At 41.6% G+C, this 16,642-nt stretch overlaps 1 protein-coding gene across 1 annotated transcript in view; it reads right to left on the bottom strand.

Annotated features, from left to right (window-relative positions):
- The window catches only part of grin2da (glutamate receptor, ionotropic, N-methyl D-aspartate 2D, a), a 220,577-nt gene that overhangs the window by 179,613 nt on the left and 24,322 nt on the right, over nucleotides 1-16,642 (bottom strand). Inside the window, exons 4-5 of the mRNA XM_059349211.1 lie at nucleotides 7,831-8,018; nucleotides 1,467-1,607 (exon numbers count right to left, since the gene is read on the bottom strand). Of these exons, the coding sequence (XP_059205194.1) occupies nucleotides 1,467-1,607; nucleotides 7,831-8,018 (329 nt within the window). The remainder of the gene's footprint in view (nucleotides 1-1,466; nucleotides 1,608-7,830; nucleotides 8,019-16,642) is intronic.

Genomic DNA, 16,642 nt, shown 5'->3' with positions numbered 1-16,642 from the left:
AGATTTGCTTTGCAACCAGAAGCCTAATTTGCCTCTTTGCTTTCATAGAATGGAAGTAGTGGGAGGCTAATATTCACCAATGTTTACTTTGTGTATGTGTGACTGCAGCCTTAGAGAGACAGGAGCTAAAACAATGCATTTCAGACAGAGAGCAGCAAATATAGGTATATTCAGATGGACAAAATAAGAAAATGAGTTTTTTTAAACATTAAAGCATGAAAACATCCATCCATTACCCATAACCACTTATCACAACTCAGGCTGCGGATGGCTGGAGCAAATCCCAGCGGGGTACACCCTGGACAGGTTGCCGAACCACTCATGCTCTCATTCACACCTAGAGGCAATTTAGAGTCACCTAAGCGGTTTGTCTTTAGACTGAGGGAAGAAAACCAGACACGGGGAGAACAAACTCCAGACAGAAAGCCGCAAGCTGGTTTTGAACCCATGTAAGGTGAAAGTGCTAACCACTACACCTGCAATTAAACATGTTCTACTAAAATATATATATATATATATATATATATATATGCAAGAATGAACCTGTAAATGAGCATAATATGTCCCCCTTAAAGTCCCTTTGTGTATGAAGGGGGGATTCTCACCATGTTTTTACTACTGTACAGTTTCCAGCTGATATTTTGTTGGTTATTTAACTTTCTGGAGATTAACAAGTTAACATGTTTCCTGCAAGAGCACCATTAGTTTCTTTTATTCAAGGCCAAACAGTCTTATTGGGGTCAAGGAGCAGGTTGAGCCTGTCATTCAGTCCTCTGAAGGCCTTTGTGGACCACAAAACATCCTTGAAACACTCAGCCACAGCTTGTAAAAGCAACGTATCTATGTTATAAATCCAACAGTGAAATGATGCATTTGCAGAGCTGTGCATTTTTTTCCAAATGCCACTTTGAGGTCACACAGACAAACTGCATTAATTCATCGACAGCAGCAACAAAAGTTTTGTCCTACAGGACTTGAATGCACCACAGTGACTGTTTATGTTTTGGCAGCACTGAATGTGACCCTGGGCAGTGCTGCAGAATCAAGTTGCAGAATCAATAAACTCTCTGCATCAAGGGCTTTCATTATGAAATAAGACAATATGCAAAGCCAAAGGAAGAAAAAAAAAAAGCACTTGTGTGACCTCATGATCATAATTTACAGTAATCAATGGTCTAAATCTGCAGCAGCAGCAGGAAGAACAAGGCCAGTAACGAGCGAGAACGAGATGAGGAGACAGTTTCACCTGTCAAACATCACCATGGAAACAAAACAGCTGTTTCCAGGTCACAATGACTCAGCTCTCTGGGCTTTTTTTCCTGAATGTGGAGGCTCGACTAAAGCTGCTTGACACTGTTTGCTTTTCCGTGCCGCTCTGCTGTTTGCTCGCTCACTCAGGAGTCCGTGTGAATGACATCCAAATTCAAAGTCACCCTCCTCCCTCCCCTCCCTCCTTCCCCTCTCACCTGATTCTGTCTGGCACTCGGTGGGTCTGGTTGCCGTCACTCTGGCAGTTGCCGGCGTACTGCGAGCGGCTGGTGGCCCCCTGGTCCCTCCGCAGAGCCATGGCCCCGTGGGTGAGCACAGAGACGCCTTTGGCAATGCGCCTGCAGGATTAGGGAGAGAACAATGTGAGACGGAGACACGGGGACATTTTCAAAAGGTCTTTTCTGACAGTGCTGAGGTCCAGGGAAATACAGGAGAAAGAGACTGTCTGGGTGGAAGACAGTTGTCACTGCTTGAATAAGCGCACAGCCAGTGACAATGGAAATTCAGCCAGGCTCAAAGTTAATAGCACTGGATGTATGGGCTCCGATCCTCCATATCTTAAAGCTGAACTCTGCAAATTTTTAAAGAACACCCATCTTGGCAGTTTAAATTATGTGTGACTTTAACAAAATGAAAAGTAATTACATCTTCACTGACTGAGACACTGTTGAATTACCTAATTTCTACAAATGAGGTTCTGGCTGTGCACACAGAAAGTGATGAATCAAGAATACAGAGCCAAGAGTCCAAACTGGTCTCCTCATCAGCTCTGCATCTCTCTCCTTTCTTCTTTGCTTTTTGTGCAAATGAGCAGAAACCAGACGAGCTGAGACACATCACGATTTCTAGGTGCTACAGTGTTTCAGAGACGATGCAACATGCTGGGAAAGACAGTTGTTAGGCGTCTCACTGACAGTTAAAGAAGAACAATATTGATTCATTTAGTCATTCATTCTCCTTAACCACTTATCCAAACTCAGGTCGCGGGGGGCTGCAGCCGATCCCAGCTGACATTGGGCGAGAGGCGGGGTTTACCCTCTACAGTATCCAGACTATCACAGGGTTGACTCATAGAGACAGACAACCATTCATGCTCTCATTTATTCCTCCAGGCAATTTTAACCTAAGAACCCGGAGTATGGGATTAGAACACTGACATAAATCGCACACTTGGCATAGCAAAGATATAGAATATAAAAACTTAGTCGGGTCACATTGGACCCATGTTGTGCATCAAAGGGTTAACAGTATGAAACTATGGAAGGAACCAATATTCGACAGGGGAACAAACACCAGCAGCCTTGGAGCCGTCAATCCCAATGCACACTTGTTCTTAACTGTCATAAAAGCTACTGATGCTCACGTTCATCAAAATGATGCAGTCACTTCATCATTCACCCAAAAAATGAGCATGTTTAATGAGCTAAAGAGAAAAAGTGTAGGCTGATAAACGGCGTCATACATGTATGACTGGGATGTTACAGAGCAGATGATAAATGAGTCAGCGACGATGAAGCAGCTGGTGCCAATAAACTAAAGCATGCAGCACGACACTGAAAATATAGTTTCTAAATTTATTTATGTCTCAAGTTTCTCTCCCTCCACTAAATAAATATCAGCCGGCTCTGTTGGTGTCTGTCTCCGGACGGTTTAATAATAGATCAGACTTTGATCTGCAGGAAGCTTTCAGACTATTTAACAGGCGCTGCTTTTTAATACGGCGGTAAAGTTGACTCTGATTTGCAGCTCAGCGCATAAAAACACCAGCAGGCACTTATTATTACATCTTATTATACATGGAAAAACATGTGTGGTATGAAATAAACATTTAAGAGCGACAATAGTTTCCTGCTATAGTCCTGGTGATAAGCCCTCTCTCTCTCTAATGATCCCTCATTCATAAAGCATTGCAATGCTTCCATAATTTGGCGCATTACCACTTCAAACGTGTCGGCGGTGCAGGACATGAAGAGGCGAGAGACTGTTCAGGAATGGTTCAAAAGTTCAAAAGTGCTCTGAGCATAAATTCGAGGTGGCAGAAATTCTGTCCTCTTCACAGAATTAATTCACAGTGACGGTGTGAGGAGGAAGCAGCGTGTTCACAGTTGTACCATGTTGAGACCGTCACTTTCAAACGTGTGACATTGCTGTTCTGGTCAGAAAACCCTCTCATGTGTTACGACACGTTGCAGCAGTTAACAAGGTTAAATTTAATTCTCACATGTGACTTGAAGGAGCTGTTGGCGGAGCAGTGATATGAGACTCTACTCCCATTGCAGCCAGCGTGCTATTTCTCTAATGTTTGCACAAAAACTACTGGTCCACATCATCAGCATCGTTTCTTTAGTGTCAAGAAAGACTCTCTGGAGGATCCATCAGCAGCAGCGGTCATAAACACTGCAGCAGACTCACTGTAATATACCACCGAGAGGAGGCGGGGGTTACTTTTATATATTTTATTGTGGAGATTTGGAGGACTCAGCTGGTTTATCATTGGAACGCCTCAGTATCTAATAATCTATTCTGCATTGGTCAGTTGTAATGGTGCATTCAGGCGATCCTCATGAACTCATTAGGTCGGGAAATGTGTGACCAAGTCATTTTTACCAGGTGATTGCCTTCAATTATTGGCAAATGTCTTACTTTAAATAGAGTAATGAAAAAAGAAAGTGTATGTTAGAGTTTAAAGCAGCATAAAATACTGAAGTGAAGTATCTAAAAACTGGGCCTGAGTACATAAATGCAGTAATTTTGCACTTCTGGCAGGTTGCAAATATTCCAATTTAGGTTTTACTGTATGATTGTATAGTATTAACAATTTTAACTTGGTACATTTCTTATTTCACAGTCACCTATACAGTGTGTAATTATTTCTGGTTTGCAAGGACTTCATATTTATTGCTTCCTGCTGGTGACCAATTTGGTAATTATGAGTCTGAGGAGGAGTGCCTGAATGCACCATAAGTTCTCTATTGTCTCCAGACAATACTTTCTCAAGCTACTGCATACACATGAAATATTTATCGAAGTGGAGATATAGTCTCTTCACTCAGAGAACCAAGGTTACAACGTAACCGTACGAGATAGTCTCTTCACTCAGAGAACCAGGGTTACAATGTAACCATACGAGATACCCTCTTCACTCACAGAACCAGGGTTACAACGTAACCTCACTTGTCATAGTGAGTCAATGCTGAATCCACATGGGGGGATTTTTGGGCTGATTTAAGGTTGAATTCATCCTCCCAACAATTGCTTTGGTGTTCCAAATTGAAGGCTGGTCTGTAGAGATTGTCTGCCCAATGAGTCTGTAGTTTGACTGGACATAATCTCACTGTATAACTGTATAAATATCTAATGTTCGACTGACCCAGGGCTTTAAACCAGGAGAGACCAGGGTTTGCTTCCCGTTGTTAGAATTTTTGTCCGGAAGAAGTTGTTAAGGCTATGTCTGCAATTAGTGTTTTAAAGCCAAACTCTGTTATTTTTACATAAACTTAACCAAGTGGTTTTGGTGCTTTACCTTACCAGGTGTGTTTAAAGCAGCATTCACCACCAATGACAATGTGTTTTAGCAGTTTAGAAACTTTCACATTCAGCATATTTGTGGTTCAAAAATGTTGAGATTCATTGTATCTGTGGTTTACAGAAACAAAATTAAATGAAAAATGTTCTGGCGACTGGGTTTCACCATTTGTCTCCCAAGGGAGGAGGACAAAGACAAAAAACTTTTATTTCCAGTTCATGCTGCAGATTCTGTCTTCTCAGCCATGACTTCACCCAATTTTGGGGAGGTTTTGTTTTGTTTTTTGGTGCAAAACAGACAAATACAACAAGCTGACAATGGCAGTCTGCACAGAACCTGGAATCATTTAGTATAAAAACCAACTGGGCAGCATGACTGAATTGTCTGGTGCATGCATTCTTACAATTAAAATATGAAAAATCGTTTAAAGCTGTCATTATGTCTGAAGTCTCCCCTGCCTTTAAAGTCTGTTAAGATTTGAAAACCCTGCCTTGTTCACCAGGCTTAAATCTTTCCATTTAGTAATGTGGTGCAGGCTTGGGCAGGGACTCAGATCTTTAGATGGACCCATGTGTGTTGGCCACATCGCTCTCAGTATTGGGACACTCCATCGGGCTTTCCTTCCAACATGGTCACAAATTTTTACAAGCACAGAAATCAGATGCTGCTGCTTGGCAAGCTGGAAGGAATCCTGCATCTCAATGGAGTCAAGATGGCTGCTAGACAGCAAGTGTTTAATAAAGCACTTGTCAATGCCCGAGATGATGCAAAAGAAGAGTCATATCCTCGAGCTCAGTGGGCACTTCATGTCTCCAAATGTAGTCATCTAATCAGGTTTAGTTATATGAATCTGTTTGTATATTAATCCTTAGAAGTCTAAGCATTCACATTACTTAACCCTTTGGAGTTTTGGGCTCCTTTTTATTCTGCCTGTATAAACCACTTAAAATTCTTCACCATGCCATGTTGGTATCATTGTTTCCAAGACAACCTCACCTATATGACCTGATTATTTACATTTTGAACACAAAAAAACACAGAAAAACACACAAAAAAAATACAAAAAACACACAAAAATTACAAAAAAACACAGATAAAAACAAATAAATTATAAAAAGTAAACACAAAAGCTTGCATTAGAAATGCTAAATGCACAAAGCTAAATTAGAAAAATCTCTGCAAAAAAAGTAAAACCATGGTATTACACTTTGAGGTATTTTTATTACCTTTGCTAAAAAAGAGTTGATTTGTTAAATTGGACATTGAAACTTCTGGAAAAGCATGTTTTGCCTTTCTGATGCAATAAACTCCAACAAAAAATCTCCCTCACAAAGCGTTCATCTCTGCCCTGCCCTGCTCACCTGCCTCCCTCTGCTTCACATCATGACTGAAGTGGATTTAATAGTTCAAATCAATAAAGGATTCCACCTTTCACCTGGATTCACTTGGTCAGTCTATTTAGATTAGATTAGATGAAAATTTAATGATCCCTGTGGTGAAATCAGGTCATCCCCGCAGCAGAGAATACATCACGGCAGAGCAGGTGGTCGTAAAATCTGACTGTGCACCTCCGTGTGCTGCTGAAGGGAAAACATGGAGGTGTGTTTCTCAGGGTTAAAGAAAAGAGAGAGTGTGTGTGTGTTTTCTCCCTGATCCTCATGCATTTTTAAAATCATAGGTTTCAGTTTGCAGCAGGTTTAAAGGCTCTGTATTGCAGAATTCACTTAATAGGTATACATTCTCAATTCAGCTGAGGGGAAAGAAACTACAACACTGGAGCTGCATGGACTGACTGTACTGTTCTGTACCCAGAGCATCCTGCAAAACCCTTCCTGTACTGTAAAGTATTAAAAAAAACATGCACGATGAGCAGCATTAAAGGTTCAGAATCCTAGTGGTCCTACAGGTATGTCTTTGTGTTTACTGATTGAGTATCTGCAGGTTTCAGAAGGACAAACACTGACTTGGACGTTGATTTAGTACCATTGGAAATAAAAAATGAACAAGAATGTTATGAGAATGGACTTTGTTGGATGGTAACATAAAGCAAGGCCATGAAGTAACAACTACCACAAACTTCCTTTTAACAGATTAAAAAGTTGTATTTCTAGGCAATAGAACACAACCTTGGTCAGTTCGATGCACTCAGAAGGTTTTGTTGCTAAAGTCGTGGGCCGGAGATTTACTTGCTTTTAGAGGTCGATGAACGTACGTTTGATGTGTATCTTCAGTTTGTTAGGAGCATTGGTTTTGCCTGTCACAAGAAATGACAGTATGTATCGACAAGATGCAATACACACATGGCCAGTAGGGGCACTGTGTTGTTATTTATATCACAAATTTCCCTGTTGTGCCCTCAAGTTGTACAGGAGCGACTATGTGAAAGATACTGTTTATTATGCAGCTGGTTCGATCGTCCAGTGATCGGAGGGTTGGTGGTTCGATCCCCGACCGTGGCAGCCTACATGTCGAAGCAAGATACTGAACCCCAAATTTCTCCCGATGATGCGTTCATCAGTGTGAGAATGAATTCCCAATGGTGGCAGGTGGCACCGTTTAGGGTCGCCTCTGCCACCATTGGGAATTCATTCGCACGCAGCATCAGGAGCAATTTGGGGTTCACTATCTTGCCCAAGGATACTTCGACATGTAGGCTGCCATGGTCAGGGATCGAACCACTAACCCTCCGGTCGGGGGGCAACCCGCTCTACCAACTGAGCCACAGCCGCCCACAGTTAAGGTAAATTTGGGCTCATGTTAACAACTTAAAGGAGGACTGGTTGGGGTCAGGGGTCAGGTTGGTGCAGGTTAAGGTAAGGGGGACACATATCGACGGGGGAACAGACTTTGACATAACACCGGTAAGACACCCGGCTTATAAAAGAGGCCGGCTTTTATTTACTAAAAATAGTTTTTACACCCGGTTACTAAATGAGGCCGGTCATTAATAGGGGCCCGGCTTTAAAATGAGGAAATACGGTACTTTCTCTTTCATAAAGCAGTGACCCCTGGTAGAACTGGTGCTCTGCTCGTACCTTCGTGGCTCGTCCCTCCAGCCCTGCGGCCGGATGGCGAACAAGGCCTTGGGCAGCCCCTCCAGGCCCAGACCGGACAGGGCCGGTCCCACGGCGAACCACATGTGACTGGGCCCGGCCTGACCCGACGCCCAGGCCGCCCGGAAAACCACCTCGGCCTCCTCCAAGGAGCAGTAGAGCAGACGGACCTGCAGGAGGAAAGGAAGAAAGGATCAGAGAGGGAAGATAATGAGGAGTGGGGAGAGTGAAGAATGAATCAGTCAACAAAAAAGATGAAGGAAGATAGATAGGAAAACAATAAAAAGAAATAGAAAAGAAGCAAGAAATGATTGAGAGGTAGTAGAGGAAGATGCAATTAGAAAGGGAGTGGGGCATGAGGGACATAAAATAGATTTAGGATTGAGGGAGAAAATATTAAAAGGAGAGCAGAGAGGAAGGAGGTTGGAATAGAAAGATAAGGCCAAGAATAAGAGGAGAGATGGGGAAAAGAGGCAACAGAGCGAGGATGAAGAAGTGCAGGAAAAGAAAGGAAAGATGTGGGAAGAAAAGAGGGAAAAGGTGGATTTTCATGCCATTTTTCATCTTCCCCGTTCCTTGCTGCTCGGTGCCATAATGCCCTTTTACAGTTATGGATTATATTCATTTATACATCAGTACACTTGGTGCACTTAGACATTAATGCTTCTCCCGTTTATTATTATTTTTTAACACAGTGAGTCGCACTTGAAAAATGGTGCCTCTTGGTCTGCTTGTATTTCCCTCTCATACATTATTAAACAGGCAGAATTGGATGGGGGGGGATTAAAAAGACAAAGCGAGAGTAAAAAACGTGAAACAAGAAACAAGAAGAGGGTGAGAAAAGGGAAGAGGCTGCAGTGTGTGTGTGTCTGTGTGTGTGTGTTCTTGTACTCTCTACATAGTGAGGACCGGAACATGTTTTTGACCAACAGAGTGAGGACCATTTTGCAAAGTGAGGACATTTCGGCCGGTCCTCACTTCTTTAAAAGCTTTTTTTTTTTTTCGATTTCACACTTTATTTTAGGGTTGAAGGTTACAGTGAGGTTCATGTATGAGGGTTAACTTAAGGGTCTAGGGAACAAGGTTATTATAGTTAACGAAAAGGAAACGAAATAACAAAAACTAGAATTGAAAAAACATTTTAGTTAACTGAAATAAAAATTAGTTTAAAAAAAAAAAAAGATAATTAACTGAAACTGTATTTTGTGGTGACAAAACTAACTAAAACTAAAATTCACAACAAAATTAAAACTAAAACTGATGAAAAATTAACTATTCCAATGAGGGCCCTCACAAAGATAGAAGTACAAGAGTGTGTGTGTGTGTGTGTGTGTGTGTGTTTTTGTACTTCCTACATAGTGAGGAGCGGAACACGTTTTTAACCAACAGAGTGAGGACATTTTTGCAAAGTGAGGACATTTCGGCCGGTCCTCACTTCTTTAAAGGCTTTTTTGCGATTTCAGACTTTGTTTTCAGGGTTAAAGGTTACATGATAATGATAATTAACTGAAACTGTATTGTGTGGTTACAAAACTAACTAAAATTATAGTGAAAATGTCCTTCATCTTCGTCTTTGACAACTTTTTTCATACATAATGAAGATGGATCAGACAAAGGAAATAAAGGCAAAATTTACTGTGACCTCTTTTAATCTCCCACCCAACAAATACCCCATTACTAAAAACTAAAACTAATAACAACTAAAACCAACGCATTTCAAAAAATAAATACTAAACTAAAACTAGCAAACTCACTCTAAAGACTTAAAACTAACTGAATTTGAAAACAAAAATTCACAACTAAATTAAAACTAAAACTAATGAAAAATCCCAAACTATTATAGCCTTGGCAGGGAATTCACTATTACAATGAGGGTCCTCACAAAGATAGAAGTACAAGAATGTGTGTGTGTGTGTGTGTGTGTGTGTGTGTGTGTGTGTGTGTGTGTTTGCTGCTGAGGGTACTTCAGATGATTACTCAGAGGAAACACTAGAGGAAAATGTGCGCCACAGTTTTGTAAGACAATTGGAGGGTTATAAAAGTGGAATTAATCAAAACCAAAAGGCTCCACTAACACAGTGTGATGGCAGCAGGCGTGTGGTGCGTGGTGCACATTCACCGCTGTTACACGCGTCACACAGGACGGCGAGATGACGCCGATCCCTCCCACTCAGCCGACAGCAAACCGAATGGGGGTCGGCATGAGGTCCACGCTAACGCTCAGTCCCTGTCAATCACTTCCTGTGAGCTGTCAGGGTGTATTTTCAGCTCTTTACATACAAATACGGCATTTCTTCAGCTTCAAGTTTGTCATCTACCTCAGTAGTTCTCAACCTTTTTGAGTCGCGACCCCCAAATTAACATGCATGTTGTCCGCGACCCCCACTCACTGAACACAATCTCACACGCACAGTTCAGATCACCCAAAAAAGAAACAAAATGACCACAAAAAGACACAAAATGACTAAAAAAAGACACAAAATGACCAAAAAAAGAAACAAAATGACCAAAAATAGACACAAAATTACCAAACAAGACACAAAATGAACAAAAAAGACACAAAATGACCAAAAAAGATATAAAATGACCCAAAAAAGAAACAAAATGACCAAAAAAAAGACACAAAATGACCAAAAAAAGATACAAAATGACCCAAAAAAGACACAAAATGACTAAAAAAAGACACAAAATGATTAAAAAAGACACAAAACGACCAGACACAAATTGACCACAAATTGACCACAAAATGATCAAAAAAAGACACAAAATGAACAAAAGAGACACAAAATGAACAAAAAAGACACAAAATGACTTTAACACAGTGGAGACAGAGCTGACTTCCAAATTGATTTGGCGACCCCCAAAAATTTTCTCACGACCCCAATTGGGGTCGGGACCCCAAGGTTGAGAATAGCTGATCTATAAGTAGGAAAAAATAATCTCCAGTTTGTCAGAGTTTTCCTTCCCGCCGTCCTTCAGGGAGAGGCGTAATCTGTTATAACTGTGTGCCATCAATCACCGTGGTAACGGAGGTGTCTCATTTTTCAGAAGGTTGGACATCTCATTTGGGAAGAAAACATTTCATTTAGATCCCCACGGCTCTTCATATTTTATCATGACAGAGCTTAATCGCATCAACATGCAGGTTGGAATGAAACAAGTCTCTTTGGAAACGCTGAATATCAGCACAAAAGAAACACGTTTAAACCTCTCAAGTCCAGGAGATTTTGGTTCAAATTTGTTAACTACCTAAGCATTAACGCTTTGGAGTTTGGGGCGATTTTGTTGGTTTTTGACTCTTTTTTTCATTCCTCCTGTATATGCAACTTAAATAATGATCACCATGCCATGCTAGTGTCATCTTTTTCAGCAAAACCTCACGTGATTATACACATAAAAACACACAAGAAACAGACAAAAACACCAAAAAATGACCAAAAAAAAACCATAAAAACACACAGAACACACACATAAAAACCACACAAAAATGTCAAAAAACACAAAAAATGAAAAAATTACAAAAAACACAGATAAAAACACACAAAAAATAGCCCTAAAGGGTTAAACAATAAAGCATGTCAACATACAGGTATGAACCTGAAAATGACCAAATGTCTCCTTTAAACTTTGTTGATGTTGCAAATGAAGCAAAAACAAGAAAAATCTGGCTAGATATGATAGTAAAGTATCATCATCATTATCATCATTAGAAGTCCTGAGATGTAAAATACAACAATATAACTCGACCAGAGGTCTGCAACCTGCGGCTCCGGAGCCACATGAGGCTCTCCAAGCCTTCTGAAGTGGCTCCCTGGTTGTGACAAAAAAAACAAAAACGTTTATTTCTTTACATCTTTCATTTATCATTGGTGTAGGCCCAAAGTAATTTGTTTTCTTCAATTGTAAAAATGTGTACCGTAATTTTCGGACTATAAGCCGCGCCTTTTTCCCCATTTTTCGATTCTGCGGCTTATATAACGGTGCGGCTAATCTATGGATTTTTACAGCTAACGGCCACTAGGTTACCTCCTAAATCTATGGATTTTACAGGTTACAGTCCACCAACTTTAACTCTATGGGCTCTATGACCGGTCCGCGAGGAGCGGCGGGCTCCTCGCAGGTGTATAGACCAGATCGGCTCGGGGTCCTTCATATACTTTTAAGCAAAAGTAAAAGTGAAACCGCGAGTGGTACGAGAGACAGAACGAGAGACAGACCAACATTACGAGAGCGAGATAGTTTGTGCAAAGGAAGTTTTCATGCACAAACACTCATTATGGAAAACAAACGTAGAAATGCATATGATGCAGTTTTTAAGTTAAAGACAGTCAATCTGGCTGTAAAAGAAGCTTCCTCAAGCAGCCACCTCTTTCCCCACAATCCCCTCTGTGCACGAACCCTTACATATGGTAATTAAACATTAAAACACCTGCGGCTTATAGTCCAGTGCGGCTTATATATGTACACATCATTCAATTTAGCTGCTGCGGCTTATACTCCGGTGCGCCTTATAGTGCGGAAAATACGGTAGATGGTTTAAGGCTTATAAAAGTCTAAAGGCCATCTGGCAACCTCTAAATTTTGTCAACTTCAAGTCTGGTTTTGAGTTTCCCTTGCTAGGCTAGCTTTCGATTCCACATCTACGATATTTATTTGGTTTAAAGCCTCTGATTTGCACTTGAATGCTCATTATGACCTATTATTAATGTTGGTAGGCTTATTTAGACTTCATAGGCTGTTTTATCTTCATTCTAAGCTTCAAAATAAGGTGTGCGGCTCCATTCCGACTATTTTTCTCTTTTTTTGGCCAACAATGGCTCTTCTGTCAGTGAAGGTTGCCGACCCCTGAACTGGAGAAATCAACTGTGGTTAAATCACTGCTACTACCTCCCAGAAGATGATCAGAACTGCATTCTGACACTGAAGGAACAAAAGAGAGAAAGAGCATTAGAGCAGAGGCTGCGGTTGCTGCACTGCTGATTTGCCATGCATGTGTTCTCCTGTAAAGATAAAGACATGCGGAGGGAGAACAGCACGCTTTCCAGTCACAACACGAGATGCGAATCATCAGCTGATGCCTGCGGTATGCTAATTGGCGAAGGCAAGCTCTGAAGTAAAATAAATGGCCCATGCAGCACTGCAGCCTCCCCATCGCCTCCAAGATTTTTGCATAAAAAGCCACATAAGATTAATAATTTTGCATTAGCTGTGACAGGAAGTTGTCAGGTTTTGGCGAGGCGTATTTATGTGCAGAGGAAGTCTTCAGGGGCTCTGGAGGCTAATGCTAATTTCAGGTGTAAATGAAATACAGATTGTTGGTGAGCAGATATTGCTTGTGAGACGTGTTAATGTATGATGAGAGAAGAAGAGCGGGAGAGATGCAGAGAGCAGTAAAAGAAGAAAAGTCTCAGTGGGAAAGAGTCCTCTCTGTCTGAATTATAGTCACATCACAGCAGCGACGAGCCTCAACCGACTTTAATCAATGATACTAACATCAAGAGTGTGTGTGGAGAGGGGATTTCAGCTCACGCTCCAATTCAGCACTAAACCTGCACTATGATGCTTCTATAGACACATTATGAGAAAGTGCTCTTTGGTTTTTCATCAAAGGTCTCATCGTCACAGGAGGATTATGGAGGAATTGGCGTGCGGCTCTGCGAGCTGCATTTCAAAATGGAGCGGTGACAAGGTGTGGGCTAAACAATCAGAAAAACACAAACAGCATCAGAGCAAAGGCTCATATGCATCCTGGAACTATAAGGAGCCAAGAAATCCTAAAGAAGTCCAACGTTTTATGTAGCGGTGCACCGATTTCCTTAATTTTGTGGGATCAGCGATCGGCAAACCGATCTTATCTTCCTCAATAATAATAACAATAACCCCCCACGGGTGAAGCAGTGCTCCCAACTTTGTTGCTTTGTTGCTTCAGACCCCCTGAGCAACTATTTTTCAAGAAATCGACTGGAGACAAATCCAACGACTCCTTCTGACGCCTGGATTCCACTGGATGTGTTACGGCTGCAGATCCGTCGTCGGAGCCGTTACGCACCCATTATAATCAATGTGTGAGATTCCACCGACTGCAGATCTGCTGCTTAGTGACGCAGGGCCATCCGTCAGCCCTCGCAACACTTGCGCAGAGCTTCTATTTTTGTCGGACGACGGAGCACAGCGCATAAATTCAGCACAGAGCAGATCGTTCGGGACAGGAAGTCGTGCACAGACACAAAATAAAACATCCGGTATATTTTCAAAAATAAAATACCTCGGGTTCACGGCGGATCGTATTTCATAACTTGAAGACCTGAAATCAACAGGTTAGAGGTTTTCACTCGTCTTTTCACTCCGGTGCTTGTTGTAAACAAACAGAGATCACTAAGGCTCGTTAACAAGCCGGCCGACCTCGTTAGCGCTCGTTAAGACGGAGTCGCTGGATTTGTCTCCAGTCATTAACGAGGAGATGTTGATTATCTTCCAGTTATATCAATTGATTAGGCGTGAATTCGCGAGATCTCGTGCGTCCTCGGGACTCTGCTGTCCGCAACAGCTCCGACACAGACGGATCCGGTGGGTGTCACCTATATGTCCTGAAAATAGGGATGGGTACCTTTCACATCTGAACCGATACGGTACCAATACGCAGTACCTGGGAATCGGTACCGGTACTCAGCGGTACCAATTTTCGGTACTTTTGTGTTTGTTTATGTGATAATAAATGTTAATTTGTTTGATAATAAAATCTAATTTTTTCAATTCGACATATTTATTTCTCAAAATATAAACTTTAAAAAATATATCAAAACAATATAAAATCCTAGCCTGGCTAACACCAGACTAATCTCTAATGAGGTCTAGTCTGGCAACCAGCCGTTCATTTCTCCGTAGAGGAGGCGTGGTTTACGATCCTCCGGAGCCGTTTATTGGGCGCTTAGAATGTCTATCAAAGCGTCTGTAGGTAGCTCTTAGCCAATCATCTTATCAGTCTTAATCTTCATGTTTTACTTGATCTCGTCTCTTGCCTGGATTTCAGTTCTTTCAATTTGAAATCTGGATGATCTACTCTGCAAATTATTTGTTTCTTGCCAAGATGAAAAAACTTTAGAAGTGTTCGATAATTTATCTTGAGTTAACCCTTAATAGGGCACTCATTGAAATACTTGCAAATTCCAAATTTCAACCCTAGAGAATATTGGAGGATATTACATACTGCCAGAATGTGTAAAAAAAAACATACGGACCTAGCCTGGGTATACCCAGACTGCCTTGCGCGCTCGAATTTAATTTCGAACTGCGGCGAGGTCTGGAAACTAGGAAGGATTCTTAGCCCTGTTTTAGGGATCCAATCACAGAGCGGGGAGGGACGGTGAGACGATGACGCGTACTACTCGGCACTTGGAAGCATGTAGTTTTCTTACGGATCCAACATGGCTGCTGCAGACGCGAAACTCTCTTTAGCTGTAGATGGTGTTTTAAATAGTTTAGAGCGAAAGTTGAAAGGCGAAAGGTCTCTCGGCGGCTCCGCTGTCCCCCGGCTGGTAGCGAGATCACCGGTAGCGGGGCTATTAGCGCCGCACCGGCGGTCTCGGCGGCTCATTGCGCCGAGACCGCCGAGACCGCCGGTGATCTGGCTACAAGCCAGGGGACAGCGGAGCCGCCAGAGACCCGCAGCAGCTTGTTTGTTGCCCATAAAATCAGTGGATGTGTGTGGCTGAATGACATGAGGGGGAATAAAGCGTGAAAATAAATAATCTTGCAGAAAGCGAGAACTGGAGAAGCAAAGCAGCAGCAACACTCTCTCACAGACACACACACAACAAACTGTTGCTCTACTACGTCATCTGGTATAACTGATCTGATTGGCTAAGAGCTACCTACAGACGCTTTTGATAGACATTCTAAGCGCCCAATAAACGGGTCCGGAGGATCGTAAACCACGCCTCCTCTACGGAGAAAAGCATTGAAGGTGTCCAGACCTAATCTCCAATGAGATTTGGTCTGGTGTTAGCCAGGCTAATACGGACCCGGGGGGGGGGAGGGGAATTAAAGTGGCAAATCTACAAGAAAAAAATGTGCAGATTTATGAGCTTTAAAGTGGTGAAAAATTGTTCCACTTTTTCCTCGTAGATCTGCGCGAAAAAAGTGCAGATTTGCCACTTTAAATCTCTTAAATCTGCGACTTTTTTTCTTGTGGATTTGCCACTTTAATCTAGTAAATTTGCAACTTTTTTCTTGAAATATTACCCATTTTCATTTCGAATTCATCCCATGAGATGCAAAGAACAAAAGTAATTTCGTTTTCTTTCTGTCATTTTGTGTCTTTTTAGTAATTTTGTGTCTTTTTTGGTAATTCGGTGTATTTTTTGTCATTTTGTGTCTTTTTTAAGTAATTTAGAGTTTTTTCAGTCATTTTTGTATCTTTTTTGTAATTTTGTGGGGTTTTTTAAATAATTTTGTGTCTTTTTTTTGGTCATTTTGTGTCTTTTTGAAGTAATTTAGTTTTTTTCTCTGTCATTTTGTGTCTTTTTTTGGTAATTTTGATACTGCCTCCAGCGGCCCCCAGGTAATTTGAGTTTGAGACCCCTGCAGTAAAGCTTGAGTTGATCCAATACGATGCTCTTGTGTTTTCTCACTAAAGCCTCCTGATCCTGACCTCTGCTGCTCCACAGCAGATTGGGAAGCATTAACACTGTACTTCATGATACAGCAGCAGAGCAAATCGATTCCCCGATCACCCAAGAATCAAGTGAGGAGACAGAAAATATAGCAAATGAGATATTTACTGAGGCAGCTTCCA

This window comes from Centropristis striata, chromosome 14 (genome assembly GCF_030273125.1).
Source record: "Centropristis striata isolate RG_2023a ecotype Rhode Island chromosome 14, C.striata_1.0, whole genome shotgun sequence".
Lineage (NCBI taxonomy): Eukaryota > Metazoa > Chordata > Actinopteri > Perciformes > Serranidae > Centropristis > Centropristis striata.
Note: the sequence above shows the minus strand (reverse complement) of the source record. Positions and strands in the feature narration are given on the sequence as shown.